Below are 26,565 nucleotides of genomic sequence, written 5' to 3'. Positions count from 1 at the left end.
TTAACATGTGTCTTTTCTTCTCCACCTGTTTTTTCTGACCTTGCTGACCCAATGAGCATTTCACTGCCCAATGGTCATGCCTTAACTTTGCCAATTCTATTATTGCATTAGTATTGCATCCTTCTCATGGGCATTTAATAATTGTTTTATCTTTTATTCTTGAGTTCAATCTCATTTTTGGCTCATTTTATCTGTAAAAGAAAACCTGCCTAATAATTCTGCACACCTGAAATAAGGAGCTTTTGACTTTCAGCCTTCATGGACAATTATATATCACTTATAAATGATTAAATACCAAATCAATAGTAGTTATAAAGATTGATGTGGTTTGGAATTGGTAAAATGTTGACCATAAAAATATGACCATAATATCAACTTGCCTAATTCTGCACACAGTGTAATGTAATTTGATATTTTTTTCAAATTAACATTTAATAGTTTCATAGATCATATAATTGTTTTATTTCATTCTAATTGTATATGTTTTTAATTATACAGTTTTATTTAATTGATCTTGGCATTAACATTTCTATCACAATCTAACAGTTATTTTACTATTATAATATAATATATAATCATTTACATTCTAGTTTTCATTTTCAGTTTATTTTAAATTTTTGTAAAATCTTTTATATGCTTTTGTTTTTATTAGTATTTTTCAATATTTCTATTTAGCCTTAGCAGTAATTTTAATATTTCAGCTTAAACTAGTATTTTATTTCAGTTAGGTGGCAAGGCAACATTTCTAATTTTTTTTAGTTTTACTTCATTAACATTTAAAAAAAAAAACAGCACTTAAACCCTGTTCTATTGTATAAAAATAAGCCTTCATATTTAAACTATATATAAAATATGTGCACCCCAATATTATCTAGTTATAGAAAAATGTTATAATTCTACACATAATGACAATACACTTTTTCTATTTTCAAAATTCTATTTCCAGAAGAATAATACAATAGTCTTTGTGGTCTTAGTTAGTTTAGTTACATACTGAGAGCAAAACGGTTTGACAAAACACACAGGAGTCACATAAAAATCAACAGATGTTTAGTGTGTGATTGATTTTACTCTAATATTCATACAGATATACAGTGACACTGAGAACCTAGCGATCATTCAATAGTGCTTTCCTCACTGATAAACACTCCAGCGACTCTGGTGTTTATTGTAAGTGGTGAATCTTTGCCTTTCTTTAGTTATTCAGGATACTGTTGATAAGAAAGGAGTCTAGTAGTCCAGGAGACCCATTTTCCTCTTAAGGGACTCGGGCATCTCAGGGGGTGGTGGACGGGGCATACGGAAGTACACCTTCACTGAGTCATAGATGAACCACTGTAGAGCGGTCAGTGTGCCAATCATAATGATTCGAGCAAAAAGACCCTTCCACACACCTGTGGGAAAAACATTACTCGTATGAACATACATTACACACATAATCTACCCCTTAGATCTAATGACACTTAAACATGCCAACAATTAATCATCTGAGATAAAAGAACAAAATGAATGGGTCATTTGTAATTTCTAATGAGATCCCAATGATATTGAGCTGATCTAATGGGAATAAGTCCAGGAACAACAGCCTCCTCTTTTGGTAATAAAGAGTATTACATGCCTCTGCAACCTCCAAAATGGTGCTTCAAGGTCTAATGATTTTTATGAGCAATATAATAACATTAACCATGTACAAAAAGTTTTTAACAAATAAAGTAAATAAATAAATCAATTTTATGGGGTAATTAACAATCTATCTATCTATCTATCTATCTATCTATCTATCTATCTATATATATATATATATATATATATATATGTGTGTGTGTGTGTGTGTGTGTAATTATAAAAACAAGTACAGTACATGCTAAACAAATAAATCAATCAATCTACCACAAGGAAGTCTTTTGACATATATTGCAAATGCTACATTTTACAGTATCTTTTTTAATTTAACAAGATAATGTTTAACTGGGTATATGCTATGAAATAGTCTAAAAGTTGCTTATTTAATATTGTTTGTCATAAAATAAAGATCAGGCAAATAAACTTTTTTCAGACTACAGATTACATTTGGTCATGTAACAATGTTTTCTTGGAACAGAGCTCCTATTGACCTGTTACTAATGTGACAGGAATGACAGAAAAACATATTTCACCGACAAATATCTAAAGTGACAAAGTATAATAACTGCTTTTTTAATGTACTTGATTTTGCTTGGTCAGTCGTGATATTCTGTGGTGAAATATTATTTTATAATAGCCATTAAATCCACAGTCTTTTCTTCTTACGTAATACAATAATTCCAATTCAAATCAGTATTTTATTGTTTATGAATGTATTTATTTGGTAAGTAATCATGTGATAAGCAAGATAATGTACAGTATGCTGGATATTATGACAAACCCCTCAGGTTTTTTTTCTTTGTTATTTGATCAACAGTGTTGTATATATATATATATATATATATGCATATGCAGTGACTCACCTACGGGTCCCAGCCTTTTCACCACCTCAACAGCTGAACTGCCTCTCTCTTTATTCAGTACAGACACCACAGAGTCAGCGGGATGGGACACCACAGCACAGAACACGCCAGCTGAGGACAAACATACAACACAGCTTATAAGTATCTGTATCTATCGATGCAAATTCGAGCTGGCACTCTTTACAGAGACATATCATGCTAAAAGGAATGTTTCTAAACTTGTATCTAAGGGCCAAACCACTTTTGAGGTTAACTTACCAATATAACCAGCAACAAAGGTCACCACCAGCTGCTCAGGTTTGGAGCACTCACTGCGTGGTTTTGGTACTATGTACTTGTACAGCATCTCCACGGTTCGCTCGAAACAGGCAAACTTCATCATGGTGTAGGGGATCTGCCTCAGCCACAAGGGATAAACACCTTTATAGAACCTGCACAGACAATAACACCGGCAATTAAAACTCCAGCAGAGTCCTATGAAGGGCCTCATAACGGGTCCAAAAGAGGGTTTCCACAGCCATGATCATTTTGGGTTCCCCAAAAAACAGTGAACAAATCTTAAAATAAGTATTTTTTTCTAGTGTGGAGATTTTTATAATCTAAAAAATGTTTTTCCATTAAAGAACCTGGAAAGGTTCCATGAATATTACATTTCCTTCATAGTACTATTGATACGGATTAAAAAAACTTTATTTTTAAGAGTGTAATGTAGTCAACGACAGTCATTTGGTATAGTTTGGTCAGCCTTAACCCTTTAGTGGTCTTCGGTCATTTCAAAGCACAAGATTTTAAATTTTTGTGGCACTTGATAACTTGAAAAAGAAAGATTAAAGGGTGACTTGTGATCTTCTTGGGCAAAAATGACCGTAATCGGAAATGAATTGCAAATATGAAAATACAGAGCAATTTTTAGGGTCACAAAACAAAACCTTTTGGGTCACAACACAAAACCTAATAAACAAACAATTATATCTGAAAATACTCTTATAAGCTAATATGGCATACACAGAGCTATGTATAGATTACATATAGAACAATATTTATTTATTTATTTATACACCCTATATATACATTTAGAATATACTTTTGCTTCATTTTAACAATGTATTAATTGGAAAAAAAAATTTGTTTTGTATTATTTTATATAGAAACAAATGGTGTATAATTTAGAGGTAAATATGGTATAGTACCATGAAAACTATTACTGAAACAAAATATAGCATTCATTTCATTAACAAAAAAATCTTATTTGGTCTCTTTAGACCTCTGAGGATTGTAAGTGTGACCCCTAAGTGAGGAATACCAGAGGGTTAGGTATCTACTCACGCTTTTAGCCCCTCCTCAGCATGCATTTTGGGGGCGCACTCTCTCAGGGTGTTAGCATAGCCGGGCTGCGTCTGGATGCGCACTTTGCACGCTTCCATAGGTGCCAGCGCAATATCGGCGAAAAATTCAGCGCTGGCAGATGCGGCCAGATACACTGATGTCCTCCACAAATAAGCATTCTCCTGCTCACCAGACCAAAATAAACAACAGTAGTGATCACAAACAAATATGCAAAAAATGCATGTTTTTTGTAGTTCCTTTGCAGGTCTTCTTTGTATCCTTAATGCAGAGACTCACCTCACCAAGCATGTCATTGTACAGGGCCTTAAAGATTTCATAGAAACCGAACTTGCAAAGGCCTTGCATGGAGTAACCAATGAATGTTGGAGCCCACCCTTTGCCCAGACCCCTAAAGCCATCCTCTCTCAGGGTCACTGAGAAGCCATTGAAGATGGACTTGTACTTAACCGGGTCCACCTGAAAGAAAACAGGAATAATGCATTTCCCAAAGTCTGGCTACAAACTCAGTCAAAATAAGTTAGGAACGTCTATAGTTTTTACACATAGAGAAGTAAAACAAACACCTGTATGCGGCATTTAATGAGGTCGAGGGGCACGACTACTGTGTGTGTGAGACCACAGCTCAAAACCCCACCGAAACCGCAGAGGGCGTAATATTTATTTGACCCATATTCACAGCTCACATCTGCATCTGAGGGACAAAAAACACACATTTAACATCACAAAATTCATCACGAACATCAATGCTGTCTGTGTGTGATAAAACAGTTAAGTCAGTTAAAGCCAATTCAATATGTTTGGAGCCCAAGGAAGTGAAATGGCACAATCATTAGAGTTCATAACAGATGTAGCATTGTATGAACTGAGAATGAATTGTTCATTTGAGTCTGATAAAGTTCACAAATTCTGAATGATTTAGTCACGAGTCGGATATTGTGCCTTTCTTACTAATTCATTGAACAGTTTGCAGCGGTTAACAATAAATAACTGAATAAACTGAGTTTGTCACACAAAACTATGGCACTACTGCAGAAGACTTTATTTATATACACTATATATTCTTTAGAAACCATTAGAACTACAATCAGGATGATTTTGCATGCTTTGTCCTCATTCATTGTAATTGGATAGAAGACACCAATCAGCATAAAAATGTCTCTCTTTGTGTCCCATGGAAGAAGGTGAAAGAAGTATATAATGATATTTGGGTCAGCTATTCTTTTAACAGTAAAAAGGTGTCTTTCATGCTCAAGTAGTGCAATATTTTCTTGAGAAAAAGCGTCTAGGAATTAACAGCCAGTAATGACAAGGTAAAGTCTATTAGCCAGACGTGTAATCCTTGTGGAGGAGGTTAATTAGGAGGTTAGTTAATCTTTACGAATGGAATGACAAGCATTCTGACAGTCTGAGTGCACTTTAAATATAGTAGCGTAATTTCACTGAGCATCGTCACAACACCAGCAACCTTTCCAAAAATCTCATAAAATTTTTAAAAAACAACCTTAAAAATACTAGCAAAATAACAAATAATAAAAAAAAACATGAGGACAAAATCAAAGAAAAAATTTATATTGAAATATGTACAAACAAAAAAAGCAAAAAATAAATGAGCAAAAATGAAAAAAATAATCTATTTTAGACAGAAGTCTACTATTTTTCGCAACCAAATGTCCAATTCAGGAGATAAAGAAGAACTTCTTACCATCATACGCTGCTGCAGCAAGTTTGCGTTTTATCTGCAGGCTCTCTTCTTGCTCATCTGGTTTAATGGAAAAGAGAGGAGCCTGGAAAGGATTCGACCGTGCCAGCTGTGTTAGGGTAGTTGGGTACATTTTCACCAGGGTTTACTGCCAAAACAGACAGGTGACAATTAAAATCAAACAAAAGTTAGCCTTTTTTTGCAGACATTGCTGAGAAACACAGTATGTCTCTCTCATTCAAGTATTTAAGAAATTCATATTGAAAGAATTAGTGCACTCACTTGTCGGTTGTAAAGAAACGGCGCCTCCTGGGTGCATCAGCGGCAGGCGAGTCTGAGACATCAGATGACCTCAGACTAAATCACCCTGACCTTCTGTGACGTCATCACACTGAGTGAATCCATTTGAAAGAGGAATTATGGGCCACACTGGCATTCCTAAAAAACAAAACAAAACAAAACAAAAACAAAAAAACACCAATTTATCAAGTACAGTACTCTGTGTATTGAGCTATAAGTGCAAATATGTGTCCAGCTAAATTGTAGTAACCGATGGTTGAGTCTCACTGCAAACCTGAGCTCATGGTAGCGTGTGTGAGCTTATTACGCACAGCAGAGGCTGGTGTAAGGCGATTAAACTCAATGAGACGGTCTATTCCTGGATCAGAGCACAGGGCCGAGCACAGTTATATCCTCCTTACCTACACCAGATCAAAGTGAGGTCAGACTTTCCAGGGTCTCTTTTAGACAATATATTTAGTTAAGAACATTTAGGTTAAACATATACACACACACACACTTATAAAAATAAAACAAACTGAAATTTATGACGAGGTAAACTGCTTTATTAAACCATATTCTGTCATATACATAAAAAGTACCTGAACCTCCCAAGCTTTACCTCACAAATCCACAGCACCTTGTAATGTAAAATAAATACACATTCAGAATATTGATTTGTAAATGTAATCATAGTCTTAAAAGCAGAGTAAAGGGCATAACGGTGGGCATTTTACTCATTGTCCAGTTCTACTAATGTAACATAACAAGTATAAAGATCTTGCAATGTTTTTTAAAACAAGAATTTGGGTTAATAAGTCATTTAAAATTCAATATTGACGATTTATATGTACTCACATTTTCCAAAACTTTTCAAACTAGAGTCTAGATCTTCTTGCAAACTCTCAATTAATGTTATTAGGCTGTTCAAATTTATTGACATTTTAGAAAATTACTTGCAACTCCAAGATCCCGAAATAACAAAAATTAAATGATTAAAATAATAAAAATATTGAATGACCTTACATTGCAAAACAGTTTATTGAAAATATTTGTATTTCAACAACATACATAAATACTACAAGGGGCATCAGTGTTAAGATGGATACGGCACCTTTAAAGAGCTACATGTGAAAATAAATGCTAAAATATTGTCACAAGTAGATGCTAAATGTAGTTTACACAGAAAACAAGTGTATTTAGCCAACTCCTTCAGCACTTCAACTCAGACTCCCATTCATAGACAGCACCAACATTATTCAGTAAAACAAATTACAAATGAAAAAAACAAACACACTCACTCAACATACAAAAGGCAAGAAAAGTCACCGTTTTAAAATTATAACCAGGTTTTATTCCTCTAAACCGGTTCATTTGGAAGAGAGCATGAGCAGACATATGCAAAAGCTCTGGGTTTCTGTCTTTGTATGAATCTATAAAGAGCGCAGGTAAAAGTCCACGGCTGCTGAGTCAACAAAGAGATAGACTGGCTGAGTACGATAAAGAGGGCAAAGAGTGGGGCGATCCACATGACATTCATTTGCTGGTGCTATCATCTGCTCCGCTCTGCTTGAAGAGTCCAATGTCATTAGTCTCCATGGCCTGGTAGACAAAGAACAGGAATCCAGTGACCACACTAAGCAGCAGAAGCTGCACCCACACCGGCAGGCTGCGCCGCGCTCTGGTCTTCACAGCAGGGGGCGCCGCAGGCTTGGAAGAGGTTAGAGGGACGGCGGCCACACGTGGAACGGATCGGGTCTCTGTGTAGGTGGAGGAGGAGCTGGTTTCTCTGAGCTCCTTAAGACGGAGACGGGATTCGTCCAGCCATGCGTCACCGACCAGGGGCCGGCCAGCTGCTCCTCTGATTGGACGGCGACAGGTGGCACTAAAAATACATTTGAAAAATAAACTTAATTTAAGATGGATTCTCTGAAAATAAGTCTTAATGTTTTGGAAAATCTTGTTTTAAAAGATTTTTTGACATTAGACAAAAATACACATACTTTTACAAAAGTTATTTTACTTTGTCCATTTTACGTATGTTTGAAGAAAAAAAAAAAAAAAAAACATTTATAGTTCTAGGTTTATTTGCAATGTTTATTGGAACTTATCTGTTGTTTGTGTGTGTGTGTATGCATGTATGTATATAAAACATGCATCCACAAAATCACGTGATGTGGCGAATAGGCAGACAAAAAAACAAACAAAAAAACAACTTCAAATATCAAATTATTTGGATATTTCAGAATATCAGTTTGGTTCGAGTTAAATGTAATCAAATAAACAAAAAGTCATGTGGAGTGACTCCAAAAATCCTAATGATATTCATGAGTTAAATTATATTTGTACAAATAATAATAATATTATTATATAAATTTGATGTTTATCTGCTTACCCCAAGGGCATCCAGGATGTAGATGACTTTGTTTCTTCAGTAGAACACAAACAAAGATTTTTAACTCAAACCGTTGCAGTCTGTCTGTCATATAATGGCAGTCAATGAAATTTCTTTGAGAAAAGAAAAAACATACACAGACAAAACCAAATTAAACCCTGCGGCTCGTGACGAAACATTGAGGTCTAAAGACACGAAACGATCGGTCTTCCGCGCATGCGTCTACTATGCCAGAGCACATTGACTCGTCACACGCCGGCTGTTGTGAACGCGCTCAGGACAGTTGGACATTGCGGTGGATCAGAGGTAAAAAAAATGATATAAATACTGTTCAGTTTCTTGCACAGACCAATCGTTTCGCTTTTTTTTGACTCTCAAAGCCGTGAGACCCATTGACTGCCATTATATGACAGACAGACTGCAACGGTTTGAGTTAAAATCTTGAGTTTGTGTTCTATTGAAGAAACAAAGTCACCTACATCTTGGATGCCCTTGGGGTAAGCAGATAAACATCAAATTTTCATTTTTGGGTGAACTATCCCTTTAAATACATTTAGCAAAATAATGATTGAGATGATTATTAATTGTACACTCACATATATTCAAGGTCTAAGGAGAATAGGTTATTACGTTTTACTTTGTTTCACCATTTGATACTTTGTTTATAATCAAATGTATGGTTTCTTTAAAACTGTGTAGCTTTAGGGGGCGTTTTAAACCAGATTTTTAAAGACTTGGACACCCTTATAAGTGTTCGACCCCAATACATAAGGCTCCGGTGTTTGAACAGTGGGAATGCTAGAAACCTCCTCCCTCCATACCTGATTCCAGTAGGGGTGTTGAGGTTTTCAGTGGGAAAGATCTCTTTAAGCACATCTCTCTCTACCGTCCTCGGGGTCTGATCAATAGCGGACACCTTTTCAACCTGCGCACAAAGACAGAGCCACAAAGATGTGAACACTGGGGCAGGATATAACTCCATCACAAGTGTTGCGATATTGTCAGCTTTCACTTTAAAAACAAAAGAAAGAAAGGTGTTATATAACACCACAGTCGTGCATAACCTAAGTGACTCTTGAATCCCAAGCTTGTGAATCCCACATTTCCTCATCACCTTTAGAGACAAACACCATACAGCTCATGAAATTACCGTTGTTGTCTTTGGCGTCCCCATCTGGCTGCTATCAAGTCCTCGGACAGAGGTGATTTTGGAAAAGAAAGGAGTGATTTTGGACTGTCTAGTCTTGGACTCTGTCTTTGGTGAGCCAAAGCTCTCCTGATAAACCAACAACGTAAATTACAATTATATTGTAACCTATTACCATGTCAAAAACAAATATCCAACAATGAATTAACTGCAAACCTGGGAAATGTCATACGAGACAGGAAGAGAGTCCTCTGAAGCCGTACGGGATGAAGAATCCCTAAATGAAAATGAGTGTGATGGGAAAACCTCTCTTTTTCCATCACAGGAAGGTGAAAGATGGCTCACCATGTCTATCAAGGGTTTGGAAGGTTTGGTTTGACTCAAATAAGGCTTTGAAAGCTTCGATACAGTGAGTGATTTGACTTCCTGCACCTTCAGAGAAGAAAAAGAACCTCATGAGCTACTAAAATGAATGTTAAAAACAGATATGGATTGCCGTGAGACATACCACAGGAGCACGGCTCGAAGATCTACAGCTCAGCAAGTCCTGCATACCCAGGCCATCCACCTGAGATCATGAACATTTCAATTAAGATCCTTTATGTTGCACAAATATGCATTTTGAGGCTGACTAGATCAGTGGTTTTCAAACTTGTTCCTGGGGAGCCACAGCTCTGCACATTTTGCATGTTTCCCTAATTTACACACCTGATTCAGATCATCAGCTCATTAGGAAAGAGCTCCATGAACTCAAATGAGTGTGTCAGATAAGGGAGACATGCAAAATGTGCATAGCAGTGGGTCCCGAGGAACACGATTGAAAACCACTGGACTAGATGGACAAAAGTACAAAATGGTGATTTAGAGCTAAAAGCATTCACTAAAGATGGACGTGTGTGTATCATCACCTCAACACAAGCAGTGTTAAGCTGGGAAACTAGCGGCTCTCGATTAGATGGTCTAAGTGGAGAAGTGATTTCAGCTGCATTCTCATCAAACTACAGAGAAGAGTGACACAAAAAACAATTACGAACTCTATTAAACGTGACTCTTTCATTCTCAAGTTGAAAGACATGGAAAATTTATAGAGGGTTGGCACCTTGTCAATGGGAGTGGCGCTACGTAAACCGGATACAGTTGACTGGTAAGGAGAATTGTGACGTTTTAGTGATTCTGACCAGTCAGTCGCAGACATAGAGGAGCACTTTGAGGGTTTGGGATCCTTTGGTTCTGCCTTTAATATGACACCATAAGAAACACTGTGGCTCTACAACATGATGCATCTCTCATTCATGCGTGAGATTTCTTCTGCACCTACCAAAGGTTGTGCTTTCATCGTCACCAGTGAAATAGAGACCTCCTTCACTATTGAGGGCTCAGAAAAATCCTATGAGACATGATTTCCAAACAAACAAATGAGACATGTTCCAAACCTATATAAACTTTTCTTCTGTTGAGCACAAAAGATGATATTTTGAAGCATGTTGGTAACCATTGACTTCTTTTTCTCCATACTATGGAAGTCAATGGTTTCCAGCAACTGTTTGGTTACCAACATTCTTCAAAATATCTTCTTGTGTGTTCAACAGAAGAAACTCACTCACACAGATTTGGACTGGAATAACTTGAGGGCGAGTAAATGATAAAAACTCATCGAGAACCTCAATCGTTTTGCCTGAACTGAAGTCTCAGATGAGTTTTTTTTTTAAAAAGCAGAATGACACCTTATCAGCGACAAGAGCCTCTTTTAAATCAGGCTGAAATGAGCGGACTGGTGCACTGCGTCGTCTCAGAGATTGAGTCTTAGATGAGAACTTTGACATCCTGTCTGTGAGCAAAGGTCTGGGCTCTTTTCTTGCTGCCTTTAATGTAAGGATAAAAGCATGTTCATGAGGTCTGGATAATAATTTAGGCAGTTGGCACTATGCTAGTGTTATGGCCACCTACCACAGGTCCTGTTCTTCTCCTGTCTTGAGAAACAGAGAAGTATTCTGCAGATGAGAGCTCAGAGTTCTCCTGAAAACACCACACATGCATACAAACCTGGATTACAATTGAGTAACAAAGTATATTATAGCCTTGGCTCATTTGTGAAACAAATATGAGCTCAACCAAACCCTGTCCACTCGTGTGCAAACCCAAATGTGTTTTTTAACTTTAATCACCACACCCAGAAACCAGGTGATGCACATTAATATCATAACCACAGATTATGTTACAGTGTCGTCGCTTGCAGGAACCATCTGATCCAGCCTGTGAGAAGATCTCTTCAACTTTCTCTTAATGTTCAAAACCGGCAAATCTTCCTCCTCCTTATCGTCATCCTCCTACACATCACACAACAAAAGGTCTAGAACCTTCCATGCACGAGTATGGAGCTTATCTGATATTGACAGCAGGCATGACAACATTCAAATATAGAGCAGTCATGTGACCACCTGCAGTAGGTCAGATCTCTTCTACACCAGGTGGTGCTACTGAACCCTGAACAGATAATGAAAGTAAAGGGCGACAGGATGCAACGATTGTACTTCCTAAGAAACTTGAACAGCTTTTATGTGAATCAAGATCCTCTGAAAATAACAAGTCTTTGATGAGAGAATTCTCTTGGCTATTTGTTTACAAGTGACCTGAACAAGTCTACATAGAGATGCAAAACTGAGTAAAGTCACACAGTAATGGGAAAGCCAAGCATGTCTGGAGGAAGCGAGGGAATAAGAAGATAAAAGAGGATTAAAGTCTGGGCCAAGTTGAAGCTAAAGTGAAAAAGGGAAGGGATGTGAGACAGTGGGATTGCTAGCTGTAATTGAAATCATGTGAACATATCTTCAGTCTGCAGATTTTGCTTCATTTGCCACATACTCACAACTTTGGCCAGGCTAATTAATTTGCGCATATTAGACAATCGCCCTTAAACTAACTGTACTGCTTAAGCTGAAGTTTGTCTTTGTGTCGTTTTAAAAACCAACCACCAGACTCATTAATAGATTGAAACTAATTGACTTTCATATATTTACGTGAATGTTGAACAAATATTGTGCAAAGTGACAGGAACTGGACCATTTCTGTGCACTGATATTCGCAAATCATTTTACTCCAGTAATGAGATGCATTTCTGAATGAAATGGCAACAAAATAATAATGAAAAAGGCAAAACATTTTTTTTTTTTAAACAAGTCGCCGTTACATACCAGAATTAAGCCCAACTAAAAGAAAGTTAAATCAATGCTGGAAAAGTCATTCAGAGGAAAAACCAAGCTACTATACCTTCATTTAATATTACAAATAATATTTTCTTTATTTTGTAATGATGTGCAATGATGAAATGTTCACAGTAAGACTGTTGGTAAAAGTAAATGCGATTGAGTTCATATTGAGTTGATTTAATATTTAAAACTTAATTTTTTTTTTATTTTAAGTTTTTGAAAGAAGCCTCTTATGCTCATCAAGGCTGAATTTATTTGATCAAAAATAAAAGTAAAAACTGTAATATTTTGAAATATTATTACTACAATTTTAAACTGTTTAAAAAAAAAAAAAACATTTTAAAATTAAATTTATTCCTGAGATGGAAAAGCTACATTTTCAGCAGCCATTACATCAGTCTTGTATTTGAACAGTAGTGTATATCTGCCACAGCTCAACCACTACTAGACACAACAGCACATTTCCTTTGTTGCAGCTAAACAAATGAAATAATTTGATTTAACTGAGATGTATTTTGGCTGATGTACAAAATAAGCAAAAAAAGAAAAAAGCACAAGCAAGAATAATGCACAGGTTTCTTCCTCACCCTGTTGTGCTGGCCACTCCGTGTTCTGCTAGTCACTGGCGCTTTCCCTCTGCTCCTGATTGGTCTTTCCACAACTGGAATAGACTCGGCCTCTACTTCCGGTTCAGGCACAAACACCGGGGCTGGAACAACAGTTTCTGACAAACAATAAAAAGAGCATTTTTTAACATGCATTTCTATAAATATGTGCTTAAATAAAGGGATCTGTTTGTCCATTACCTTCCTCCTTGTCGCTGTACTGGTCTGAGTCCGTGTTGCCATTCTGGCTGCCGTCTGTCTGTGATGTCTCTGAGGGAGAGGCCACAGTCTCAGGAGGACCTTGATCCAACAGCTTCTGAAGCCTCTTCTCGTAGACCTTCCGAGTGGACGCTGATGTGGAGAAGACATTGGTTAATGTCAGTGTCAAATCAGTAAATTTCTTCTGATCATTAGACAATATTTCTGAAATATATTGTTTGATTTAGAGCCTGATTCAGATAAAAATCGCTTTGGTATTATCAAAGGGTTCCGTCCTATTCATAACAAGCAGTGAGAAAGTCTGCTGCATTATCTGAAGAGCTTTCCAACATCCATTTAAGGACATTATGACTATTCAGGCCAGAGTTGGATAAACACGCAAAGCTGCATGCTTGGAGAAACTGCTGATTTACTGATAGCCTTGCACAATACCACAAGACAACTGGATTATTCCAGAAGCGAAAACGGGGTGGTTTTGGGTGGTTGTTTTGCACTGTGACATTTTGTGTATGTTACATTTCATGAGGTTTTTATAGGATTTTTTTGGGAGGGGTATTTCAATAGGTGTGGTTCACACACATTGACTATTTTCTACCAGCATTTGACAACCAGAACAAGTCAAAATACGCAATCTCTTAATTTTTAACTGTATGTGTGATCCTGCACCACAAAACCAGTCTTAAGTCGCTGGGGTATATTTGTAGCAATAGCCAAAAATACATTGTATGGGTCAAAATGATTGATTTTTCTTTTATGCCAAAAACCATTAGGACATTAAATAAAGATCATGTTCCATGAAGATATTTTGTAAATTTCATACTGTAAATATATCAAAACTTAACTTTTGATTAGTAATATGTGTTGCTAAGAACTTAATTTGGACAACTTTAAAGGCGATTTTCTCAATATTTAGATTTTTTGCACCCTCAGATTCAGATTTCAGAGGCCAAATATGGTCATATCCAAACAAACCATACATCAATGCAAAGCTTATTTATTCAGCTTTCAGAAGATGTAAGCATCTCAATTTAAAAAAAATTGACCCTTATGACTGGTTTTGTGGTCCAGGGTCCATTTTATTATTTAACTTTTTTTGTATTTGTTGTGCCATGCGTCTTAAAACATCAAACCAAGTGGCATTTATTGTAGTTATATAAAACAATGGAATATTGCTTAAGTCTCCCAAGTACTTTTTGGTGGCCCACTGTTGAAACGTTACAATATCTGCAAATATTTACACTTCATGGTGAGTCTGAATCTCAAAAACGGCTCACCAACAATGGGTCCAGCATTCAGGCCATACTTCAGTAACAGGTCCTTCAAAGCCTCGTTGCTCAAATCAGTGACATCTACATCCTCTGGACGAACTTTGTCAGTTTTCCTGGTGGCTTTCTGAGAAGAAAGGTTACATTATCTTTATACAGTGAATATAGTAGTTTAGTATTCACATGCAATTTGCAAAGCTTTAGCACCGCATGTCAAAATGACATCATGGTAAAGTATCTGAACTTGTTTAAGCAACAGGTGTCTAAACATGCCTGACAGGCTCCTGATTACACAGTAATAGTGCCCTACCTGCTCCGAAACAAGGAAAATGTGAGTACATTCTTTACATCCCCCCAGCCCTACACTATTACCTATATGAGAAACAGCTGGGTGGAGTTTAAAAACAAGCCCTATGAAGAAAACATGTGCCTAGCATGTAACTGCAGGAGGAAATGTTTATTTGGATAAACCAATGAAGTTAAATTAGGCAGTGAAATGAAAAATCAATAATGCTTATGCAAAGTGCCACTGAGATAGTGGCATTAGTAACTGGAGGCATTGAGAAGACAGACTTTGAGTAGGACAAAGCACGAACAATGCAAATCCAGCCACATTCCCTGGAGTCGAGCTCTGCTCCACAAACACGACCATGTGACCAAGGAGAAATGGTGAAAACAGTGAAGTGGAAGAAGAGAGAATGTGTTACGGAGGGGCAGGAGGAGATTGTGAAGGCCCATGAGCTTCAGTTAGGGGCCTTCACAGGGGCTGATCTGGAACGCTGCCTACTCAAAAAAAATTAAAATAATACGTTTCATAATCACAGCATTCCAGCAGGATGGAGGGAAAAAAACCTTTCCTTAGTCCACAGACAACACCCTCTTGACTAAAAAGTTTCTGAATGTCAGGCTCAGCATGTGAAAAACAGGGTCTGTGGACAAAATGGGTTTGAGGTTTCATAAAGACAAACTGAATTTGAATTATGATAAAACTGACTATTGTACTACATAACCTGAACACAAATACATCACAGTAATCTTTACACATCTTGAGAACATATTTTATCATTCAATATTAGTGATGCAAATGGGTAAGTGAACTTAGCTTTGAGGATGTTGCATTCTCATCTGACAAATTAAACCATTCTGTGTAAATTTCTTCAGCAATGACATGCCTCTTTCATTTCAGATTATATATTTATTAATTTTGCTACTGTAGCATCATTTTTGGTTCTCACTACCACTATCCAAAATAAAATTGAGCATCTTGATGATTCTTAAAAACAGAAAATAATGTGGTCAGAGCCACTATATACACAATGCATCATACTACACAGTGATTGTTTTTCTTTCTTTTTTTAATTTGAAAATTTTTGCAAGATTGAACTTTTGCTTTTGCTTTTCTGACATTACTGGTTCCAAGTTTCAGGTCAGCAATATTTATGGGACACTGCTGAGCTGCTTTTTCAGTCTGGGAAGTGTCTTTCTACAGAAAGTGCTCCAAATTGAGCACCAGCACCCTGACAGACCTGAGCCAAGTCCTGTGGGTTTACACCAGGCCGACCAGCATGCCGCCAGCACACGTGGCTCAATGTAAAATTCAACTCTGGAAATTTGCAATAATGAGGCATGATGTTGTTGGTTACCCACAATTTACCCAGTTGTGGCTTGTGCATCGCAGCTTCTAAACCAGTTTTATTGGAACATAAAAAAAAAGCACAATCTGGTCGTAACACATTGACATTGAAGAGTTTGAACATAAGATCAGATAACTAAATGGTCCACAAATCATGCAACTTACAAAAAATAAGAGTGAAGCAGCCTATACTATGCATGTCGATATAAACAAACGAAAGAAGTGCGTCACGTGTTTCGGGAAATTACTATCTGAGAGACAGCAACTTCAAAGAGGAATGCAAAACACATGCACGCACGCACACACACACACACACACACACATCTGGCAGCTGAAGCAGAAATTCCTCTTCACAAGAAAGAATTTCCTCAATAAAGGGAGTCGGGACCAAACCCACTATGAAAACAGCTTTGTGCTGCTCTCATTTTATCCTACAACTCCTAGACCCGTAACTTCCCATTCAATCATTCGTTTAATGGCTCGTTTCCACTGAGCGGTACGGTTCGGTACAGTATGGTGACGGTATTGTCAGAAGTTGTGAATGGTACCAAAATAGCGAACCGTACCGTACCACTTTTTTGGTACCCTTCCGTTGGGTAAAAGGGTACCAAAAGGGTGGAGCTAAACTCGCTGCAGAACGTTGATTGGTTGACTATAATCGTCACTTGTGCGTGATACAAGGGGATAAAGCTTCTCCTTCACTCGTTTCGCTCTGCTGTGTTCGGCTTATTACATCAGAGTGTGCAAACAAACACACAAAAAAATTAGAACAGTGTATTTTATAATTTCACACAGACAATAGCCGTTTCTCAATATGCGTTCTTGTGGACTTGTGAAACGTCATTGCCCAAAAACCTGCGTAATTTTCTAAATATTACTGTTATTGTGTCATGAAATGTAGTTTTAAGAGTTTTTTCAGGAGAGAATGTAATTGTTTAAATCTCAAATCTGTGGTTTATTTATAAAGATAGCGCCTATTTGAAAATTTGCTATGCCGATTTTGGAGCTCCAGGCGATCACCGGGCGCTCAGTGCTCATGTGTCCGCATAGAGCAGCCTTAGCTCGGCTAGTCCTTCTGACATTTGCCGCTGGCTCTGATGTCTCTGTAGTGATTAAACATGAGATACAATTTGTTGCGTGTATATTTAACAGGCATTCATGGTCTCATGAATCTATTATTTGTTTCTGGTCATATCGTTTTGACTGAGCACAGTTAAACTTTACATTTATTTTGAACTTTACCATAGTACTGACTCTGTAGCATACATTTGACTGAATTGTTCTTTTGTCTTTATTTCTTCTTATATAAGCCTCTTATACTTTGTACTTATACTTTTATAAATGGCTATTATGACTTAAAAGAGGCAGAGTTGTGCTTATCGTCGCGTTTTATTGTCGATTGCTACTTTCCGGTTGGCAGTGGAAACGCAAGCCTGATCAGAGTGTTCGGTCCCGTACCGTACCGCTCTGTGGAAACGAGCCATAAGTCAGCGGTTTTCAAAATGGGGTCCGTGGACCCCCAGGGGGCCTCAAGAGAGTGCTAGGGGATCTATGGAAAAATCAAGGGGGAAAAGGTGTTTAAAGCATAAATAAATATAAATTAAAATGGAATTAAACTAAAATGAAAGGTTGGTTATAAATCTAACACATTTATAAACAAACTGATTAAAATTAATAATTAAAAAAATATATATATATTCAAGTATCCAACTGTACAATACTATAGGCCTAGAGATATTTATAATATTAATTTTCACAGTACAAACTGCCTCTTTATACATGAGACACACACACACACACAGACAGACAGAAGCAGCTGCCTTTTAAATTTTGAAATGAAAATCTGAAAATCCCCAGTTTTAATGATTTGTTTACCAACTGAACACAGAGTAGTCTTTTATACCCAATAAATACGCACTGACATGTTTATTGCTAAAAAACATCTTGGCAGACCAGACAAAGAAACTCTCCTTCAGGAAGATTGGGCACACAATGACAGGCCACACTACCTCATTCACTGGCACTGGAGTATAGAGAGGTGCCTTTAACAACAATCATCTCTGTTAAAACATAAAAGGTCTCTGTGTAGGTGTCTGGGTGGAGGTTCGAGGTAATCGGGGTAGGCTGAATAACCAAAACTAACTTGAAACTTGTAGTATTGACTCTGAAATCTGTATAAAAAAATAAAATAAAAATGGCAACAACAGACACACCCTCATACCTGATGGAAAAACTGAAAAAAAAGAAAAAAGAAAAAAAAGATATAACCGATAAGCATGTGCTTATTCAGGTGCAGACAGGTTGGATTATTCTACGAGTATTAAAAATGAGTAAAAATATGGAGAAACTGGTGGAAAAAACACATCTCTCTAAGAAACAGGTGTTTCATCACCTCAGAATTATTCATGAAATGCCAAGGACTAGCAACATCACCAGATTTAGATGCATAGCAAAACAAATCAAAACTTATTGAATGACTAGTATGCTAGGTAAAAATTTCCACAGTATGGATCTTCCCTGAAGGATTCACAATAAAGCGGAGGCTTTTACGTTTCCTATGAATTGAATGGGCACGCCTAAAACAGATGTGGAACTGAGATAACATACAGCAGTGTAAGATTTCCGACACGTTATAATCTCTGCAAGTCATGCATTTATGATTTTAAACACTTGATTGAAGTTTAAATCAGTGAATCAGACCGACTCATTTACGCGGGAAATTGTCGCCCGGCATTCGAATCGGTTCATTCGAACAGTTATCTTCAAAACCCTGTTCTAAAAATGATTCTTTCAAGGCACTGCGTATAAATGTGATAACGTTATACAATATTACAATAAGCGTTCAAATAAAGCAATGAATACATTTTGCTGTTCAGACTACATATTTGATTAATTATACGTGTTTTGATTATATCTTAAGGGCTTTTATTGTAATTCCAAGAGACCAAGTTGTACTTGCAGCTGTGATTCAGCTCATAAGAAGTCATTAGAACCTAAATATAATGCAAGTTAAATGTCTCAATCCTTGGCTAAATGTAGCTATTACTGCATGTTTGAATTTAACACTACTACTCATTAAAATAAACTATATGTCGAGTGTGATAAAATTCATACAAATATTTTCAATACGACACATGTGCAACACTTTTCCTAAACTCAATTGATTCACCCAAATGATCCAGCTCAAAAATAACGATTCGTTCACGAACCGGACACCCTAGTAAAAGTTGGCCATGCCGGTTTGTTTTCATTTATGAGGCATGTGCATGGGCAAACCGGACACTTATGACATTTATTTACTCTGATAATCCGAACCTCTTCATTTTACACTAACAAACACGCCTTTAGAACATGCACGACTTGATACAACTGATGCAATTCGAAACTGCGAATTGCATCAACTCAATTTGATTCATTTTACATGCAAAGCAAATAACCAGCCAAAACAAAGCAAGCATTTCCAAACCAAGGAAGATCAAGCAACCCACCCTGCCAGAGCGGCTCCTGTTGGAGACCACGGGGGCTGGAGGCAGTTCCTCGTCGCTGGAGAAGACATCTGGAGAGCCGCTGCTCTTTTTGTTTTGCGCGGTCAGATTCTTCAAGTACAGCTGCACGTATACGTCCTTCTTCTGTTCGCCGTTCGGCAGAGCCACATTATGGGCCAGCAGTGCACTTTTAAGCTTATCTTTAGTGAGCACAGACGGGTCCTCCAGAAATTCCGACATGTCTGTTGGCTTAAGCAGAACACTATCGCTGGCTAAGACCGATTTCTTTTATGGGATCAGTGACCATCTTAGGAGAGAGACCCCTATTGGACGCGCTCCGCAGAAAGAAGCGCTCTGATTGGTAGCTAGACTATTTAAAAATCACAGGCGATAAATAGACGGGTTGAACCACTTGTTTGTAAGAGATTCACTTTACCAAATTCAAAAAAAAAAAAAATCCTTCGAATGTAAAATAAATTAAGAATAATTTTAAAATTCGACAAGAAATTAAAGGCCTCTACTGACGGACTAATGGGTAATTAAAGTGAAGAATATCGCAGAATTATTTGTAATGTTTTGAAATTAAAGACTTTTATTATCTGATTAATAAAAATAAAAAAAAGCAAGCACAAAGAAAAACATTCAATTTGATAAAGGTATGTCATTTTATTGGCCAAATGATACAACATATGTTGCAACCAAAGACAAAATTATTAAAGAACTTAAGTCACTTTTAAGCTTTTACAGGTTTACATATTTCCCAGGCTGTCATGGAAAACATTTACCACAAATTCACACTATCGATAAACATTTGAATAACACGTTCCTCAGGAGCACTTCCGCTGAGAGATGTTATCAAACTGAAGATTGAGCTCTCGAATTAACAAACGAAATGTACTGAAAGCACATGTTGTAATACCAAAACAAAACAACAAAAAAGTAATAATCTTAACCAAAGTGATCACAGTGCTGCAGAAACCGACCACTTATGAAAGAGCTGACTGGTGTATCATGGGTATCAAAGAAAGAGCAGGCAGCTGGAGGATTAGCATTTGAACTAGTGCTCTCAGCTCTACCGCCGTCTCCTGATGCTCATTTCCACAAAGTGTACATGCGTGTTGGTTTGTCTCCACGCTCAAGTCACGCTCGGCAGTGCGGTCTGTCTCATGTGAAGAAGGGTGGTGGCACAGCACTCTGCTGGGGTGTGGTTTTCTTGACCCATTCCGTCCCCTGACCTCTCCCTCTCCCGTGATCTCTCCTCCTTTGCCTCGTTGTCTTCCTCTTTCTCTCCCAACTCAGGCCTTGATCTCTGCTGGAGGGCAGTACAGCACTTCAGAGTTCTCTGATGTCAGCTCCTCTGAAAGGGACAGAGAGATTTTAGTGTTGGGTACAGAATCTGATACACAACTATTCCTGACCTGGCACTTTCAAATAGAAATAAATCACTGATAAAATAATTAATTTAGTATTGAATTATTGATGAGCAGGCACTTGATTCATTCTCACTCAGGCAGGATTGTGCCAGATATTGTAGGTATGACAGCAGAGCGGAAAGAGCATTTCTTCATGCAAATGAGAGGCAAAACAAGCCACTTGTCAGCTAATCCCTGAAGTAAAAGCAGTGACATCTGTCATAAGCCTTTCAAAATCTAACGACAGTGCTGGAATTCTTTTGGACTTAGTGCTTATATGGCACTGTTATATTTTCATAAATTGCAAGCTTTTCTTTTGATTAATTGATAGATGCGTATTAGACTGATAATGTATGTATAGGCTTTCAGAAATTAAGTCAACATCTTTTTGAATCATGCATACATACATGCTAATAGGGCTGCATGATTTGCGCAATCAAATTGCCATTTTTTAGATTTAAAAAAAATTACGATTAAAGTTTGTGATAGATATATACATCAATGACTATAAAATAATAAATTAATTTGATTTAGTAATAAGAATAGCTATTTTAAAATAAAACACTAAAAATAAGAAATTAAATAAAAATAGGAGTATTGAAGTATTGAAGATAAATATACTGCTATTGAAACTACTGATAAGTTCTTGTTTTTTTTATAGTACAGCTGTAAATTTTCAATACTAATATTTATGGCTGTCTTAATTTCTTCTCAACTGTGCTGCTTGGAGACACTGAAAACACTGGATCATGAGCTGTTTGAGTGTAAAAGAATGCAGTAGCATGCATATATTTAATTAAATTGCACTAAGCAATATTGCAGTTTCGGTTTTAATTTAACCACTTGTGCAGCCCTACATGCTAACGGTCTTGACAATATCTATATAAACTCACCAGGCAAAACACATTTCCACAGTCCGTATGTTTTCCCTACAGCTGTCTGCCACAGACGCAGAGTGCCGTCCTCTGAGCCACTGGCATACAGCTCTCCATCAGGGCTAAACCGCACACAGTGTATGGGCCCGAAGTGACCCTTATATGACTCTGAAATTGAGACAAACAATGTCAAGCATGAACAAATAATTATATATTAATGAGGCAATCTATAAGTAGTTTTTTTTTTCCGTAATGCAGTTATTTACATTAAGCAACTAAATTCCTACCCATTTCCTCTTTGGTGGTGTAGTCATATTTATAAAGTTTGAAGTCATCTCCTCCAGCCACAAAAAAGTCTTTGTCAGGATGCAGTGAGGCAGAGTGAATGGAAGCAGGGGCATCAACAGCCTTAATCAGATCCAAACTGAAGAAATCAAACAGAAACCGTTTGACATTCAGTTCTCAATACATTAAGAACATGTTTTTGTCCTAATTAGTTCTTTAAGGTAATATCTGCATTATATGACAGATTGTAGCCATCTACCTTTGGGCATTGTGGAAAGCAATGGTTCTCCCGTATGTGATGACGAGGATCTCCCCATCAGGAATGTACTCCATGCTGCTGACAGAGGCATCAAACGACAGAGTCTTCACTGCCTCCTTTGTGTTCTTATCCCAAAGTCTACACATGAAAGACAACACAAACTCAGAATCAGACACACATCATACATTTATATAGACATACTATAAAATATCAGTCTGCATAAAGGCAAAGCATCTACTGTAAAATTCAAAGACTTTCTCCATTACCATTCTGGACACACACCTGATAGTTTTGTCCTCAGAGGCCGAGAGAATCTGTTGGTCATTGTTACACCACAGAGCTTTCTTTATGGCAGAGGTGTGGCCTGCAATCTCCAGGGGTTCTGCATTACAAATGCCATTTCGCCTTACATGTCATTTTATCTTTAAGCAGTTATGACTAAAAATTGGATTTTCCAAATCCAAATCGTCACTTTACATACCTGCTTCTGGTTTGCTGAGATCATAGATGCGCAGTACTTTATCATTCCCTCCAGTCAGGAGATAGTTACTGTCCTGTTGATTCAACATAAGCTGGTAAAAACTTTCCATTTAACAAAACAGCCCAATTAACAAGAGTGTTCAAAACCATGAAATGAAGTGACATTACTGAAATGACAGTAGTAGTATAATTTTATTTAATGCCATGTCAGCATCTTAGGCTATTTTCATGGCAAAAACAATTTTAAAAAAATCAAGTATAACAAATACAATACAAACCAGCAAGCAAACAAGTTATATTACACAAGATTTTTCTACATTAACATATGATACAAATTCTAAAACTTTTTCTATCTGAAATCACATAATTCATGCTGTGAACAAAAGGTAGTTGGATACATAGTTTAAAATATAGAGATGAAAAAATGAATCTTAACATTGCTCAGCCTTAAATCGCAACATTTTTGTATTTGAAATTACATGAAAGAGTTATATTTTTAAAAATAAAGTATTTCCCTTCACATATAAGAATTTGATATTTCCAAATTTAAGTACACTAACTGTTTCTAAACTTTGGGGTCAGAATTTTTAAAAATGTTTTATATGCTTAGGCTGCATTTATTTGATTACAAATACAGTAAAAAGATCAATATGATGAAACATTACAATTTAAAATAACTTAATTCTATTGGAATTGACTATTAAAATTAAATTTTTTAAATATATTTTAAGATGTAATTTACTCCGGCAGTGGCAAATCTGAATTTTCAGCAGTTAATACTCTTCAGTAGGGCTGCACGATATATCGCATGCGATATATCGTGCAGCCCTACTCTTTAGTGTCACACAATCCTTTAGAAATCATTCTAATATGCAAGGGATAATCAACGGCTAGCTGTGCATTAAACGATTTGAATGCACGACGTGGAGGCGAAGAACCACCCGACGTGCAGTGGAGTTGCCTCCGAGAAAGTGCATTCAAATCGTTTAATGCACCCGTTTATGCCATGGTCATTTGCCAGCATTCACATATTAAAGATGTTAATAATATTTGCGCTGCAATATTTGACATGAACGATAAAAATGACGGTTATTTTCGTCTGTATTACTATTCAACTGTAACTGTGTGTTACTATGGTTACCAATGTTTATAGGAAGCGCATTAATATAGAACGTGATTAAACTGACCTCGAACTACCTGTGCAGTTCAACGAATTTAATCAACACCTGCCAGCCAATCAGAATCGAGTATTCAGACAGACCATGGCATAAGCCGATTTAATGTTGTTGTAAACATCTGGCTCTCTGCATCAAGTATTACCTCTGTGAAGTTTACAGATTTCACAATGTGCTTGTGCGCCAGGGTGAGGACCTCATCTCCAGTGACAGCGTCCCATACCTTTCTGTCATAATAAAGTAAATAAATAGAAAATGTAAAATAACATTTCACCAATATTATTTCACCCATGTAATTTTGTTACTGGTTGTACTTACGCTGTAAAATCTGCTGCGGCTGTAGCTGCTTTTGTAGCTTCTTTATTCAAGGTGGCACCCCAGACAGCACCCTTGTGACCCAAGAACGTCCCAATCCAGTCCCCTGTGTCTCCCTGGCGCAACATAGGTTTGCCATCTGCAATTTTGGATTACCAAAACAAACTTTCAGGTTTATTTTACAGTCAATTAACCTATAAACAGTCACTTACTTAAACAAATGATTACTCTATATGCTCAATGCCTAGAAAGAAGACCAGGCTTACTGTCAAGGGTTGGTTCTAAGATTCAAGAACACACCTACCTTTACAAGCGCTAATAAGGAAATATCCATAAGGAGTTATTCCACTGAACGCCAGATCCACAACAGGTCTGGTGTGACCAGAACAGGTGAGAGGAGTCTGTCTCATAGCCATACTCACTGGAGACCTAAAAAAACATGACAGGACACATACGGAATTTTATTTAAACACAGCTAAACATGTATTTAAAAAAAAACATCAAGATGATGTCTAGAAACAAGGTATTTAACAGAATAGAACAGATGTGCTGGCTAACACAAGCCTGGCTAGCCAGAAAATCAGTCATTACCTTGCAAAGACAGCAAAACAACGACACACACCAGTACTTTGTGGCCAGATTACGTGTCGGGGAGGATTGTGGAGCTCAGAGCCGCACTCCCAGCTACAGTGCTGTGCCACCAGCTACACGAGGTGTGTGTGAGTGTGTGTAAGCTAAACTCGAGCCCTCGCTAACGCTACAGGAACATAATGGAAGCACTAGTGTGAAAACCCGGCCATCATTTCCGGCCCGCGGCGCCACGGGATTGGTCAGAATCGTGTCACGTGGAGCGCCATAGCGTCCTTTCTCTAAAGATGCTGTGAACATTTAATACATATAAAATTCTTGCTAACACGTATTGTAAAATGTTTTAAGTGTATTGTGTAATATAAAAAAGAAGATTATAACCGTGTATATGAGAACATATGTTCAGTATTATGTGACACGAGCTCAAAATGACGAGAACGTTATTATTATGAGGCTGTATGGCATTATAAAGAGAAAGTGTATCAATATTATTAAATAATTATTTAATAATGACGACTATGAATCCAATTTTAACCAAAAGATTTTCCTTTAATCTATCAAGTAAACGTTTCGAGCCACGAAGCGCCCCCAGTAGGCAAGAAATACCTGTACAGGATAAAATTAGAACTGTGCTGTTTTTTTTTTTTTTTTTTTTTGAATAGTGGTCACGATATGTGTATAACACTCAGACAGGTTGCGGCGGGAAATATTACATACAGACATCCAGTCATGATAAATCCCAGGGTCATCATGGGACAGGTACCTGTTTTAAAGGCAGGGGAGAAATTCACAGACTCACAGGACATGCTGAATGAATTATATATACATATATATAAATATATATATATATATATATATATATATATATATATATATATATATATATATATATATATATATATATATATATATATATATATATATATATATATATATATATACACACACACATCATTCTTTCCTACATATTTCTATAGTTTATTTATAATATATTGACAATACGTTTGTGATTGTCTTTTGTGATTGACAGGTTGTTACAGATCTTACACTACTATCTCTCTGAAAATCATGCTAAAGGCCATTCAAGATGAACATCTACAGTAAGCACACATTTTCATGACTGGAAAACAGAAAAGCAAACATGAAAGCCTCTCTACCTGAGTATTATCTTAGTGACACAGAAACGCTGCCTGAAAGCTCTAGATGTAAAGCAGTGTGAGTCATTTAGTACCAGCATGCACCGCGACAGTCTCTTAACGCACAGGGGTGGGATCATTTGATGGCACTGAGAAGTCCGAATCACTTTAGCGAATCGGTTCGTTCGAATAGTTCGCTTGAATGAGCCGGTTCAAAAACCAAATCACTGACTGATTCGGGGACTTCGCTCAAGTTAAACATTTCTGTTTATAT

The 26,565-nt window shown here is 37.0% G+C and overlaps 3 protein-coding genes across 7 annotated transcripts; all 3 read right to left on the bottom strand.

Annotated features, from left to right (window-relative positions):
• Window positions 1-976: 976 nt before the first annotated feature.
• On the bottom strand, window positions 977-6,116 carry slc25a3a (solute carrier family 25 member 3a). Its single transcript, XM_058773744.1, has 9 exons — window positions 6,083-6,116; window positions 5,815-5,970; window positions 5,536-5,680; window positions 4,397-4,524; window positions 4,110-4,289; window positions 3,813-3,994; window positions 2,745-2,917; window positions 2,487-2,597; window positions 977-1,394 (listed from the first exon to the last, which is right to left on the bottom strand). Exons 3-9 carry the CDS (start codon window positions 5,663-5,665, stop codon window positions 1,231-1,233), a joined length of 1,068 nt encoding a protein of 355 aa, XP_058629727.1. The 5' UTR covers window positions 5,666-5,680; window positions 5,815-5,970; window positions 6,083-6,116; the 3' UTR covers window positions 977-1,230.
• A 232-nt stretch (window positions 6,117-6,348) lies between these two features.
• tmpoa (thymopoietin a) lies at window positions 6,349-20,072 on the bottom strand. 5 transcript variants are annotated; one of them, XM_058774096.1, is made up of 15 exons: window positions 19,770-20,072; window positions 14,658-14,775; window positions 13,366-13,515; window positions 13,147-13,283; window positions 11,573-11,680; window positions 11,301-11,369; window positions 11,078-11,215; window positions 10,672-10,740; window positions 10,453-10,587; window positions 10,262-10,351; window positions 9,862-9,921; window positions 9,570-9,785; window positions 9,357-9,482; window positions 9,028-9,131; window positions 6,349-7,696 (listed from the first exon to the last, which is right to left on the bottom strand). In XM_058774096.1, the coding sequence occupies exons 1-15, from the start codon at window positions 20,004-20,006 to the stop codon at window positions 7,348-7,350; spliced, it is 2,106 nt and encodes a 701-aa protein (XP_058630079.1). In that variant the 5' UTR covers window positions 20,007-20,072; the 3' UTR covers window positions 6,349-7,347. The 5 variants fall into 5 exon arrangements, with proteins under 5 accessions (XP_058630079.1, XP_058630081.1, XP_058630080.1 ...); XM_058774098.1 differs by lacking the exon at window positions 11,078-11,215; XM_058774097.1 differs by lacking the exon at window positions 11,573-11,680.
• Window positions 20,073-20,412: 340 nt separating this feature from the next.
• Window positions 20,413-25,361, bottom strand: strap (serine/threonine kinase receptor associated protein). Its single transcript, XM_058772111.1, has 10 exons — window positions 25,159-25,361; window positions 24,872-24,996; window positions 24,571-24,706; window positions 24,398-24,479; window positions 23,079-23,151; window positions 22,880-22,979; window positions 22,598-22,735; window positions 22,341-22,477; window positions 22,072-22,221; window positions 20,413-21,123 (listed from the first exon to the last, which is right to left on the bottom strand). Exons 2-10 carry the CDS (start codon window positions 24,981-24,983, stop codon window positions 21,062-21,064), a joined length of 990 nt encoding a protein of 329 aa, XP_058628094.1. The 5' UTR covers window positions 24,984-24,996; window positions 25,159-25,361; the 3' UTR covers window positions 20,413-21,061.
• Window positions 25,362-26,565: the final 1,204 nt, after the last annotated feature.

The sequence above is a fragment of the Onychostoma macrolepis genome, chromosome 04 (genome assembly GCF_012432095.1).
Source record: "Onychostoma macrolepis isolate SWU-2019 chromosome 04, ASM1243209v1, whole genome shotgun sequence".
NCBI classification, from domain to species: Eukaryota; Metazoa; Chordata; class Actinopteri; order Cypriniformes; family Cyprinidae; genus Onychostoma; species Onychostoma macrolepis.
The sequence above is the reverse complement of the archived record's forward strand: the minus strand, read 5'-3'. Positions and strand labels throughout refer to the sequence as shown.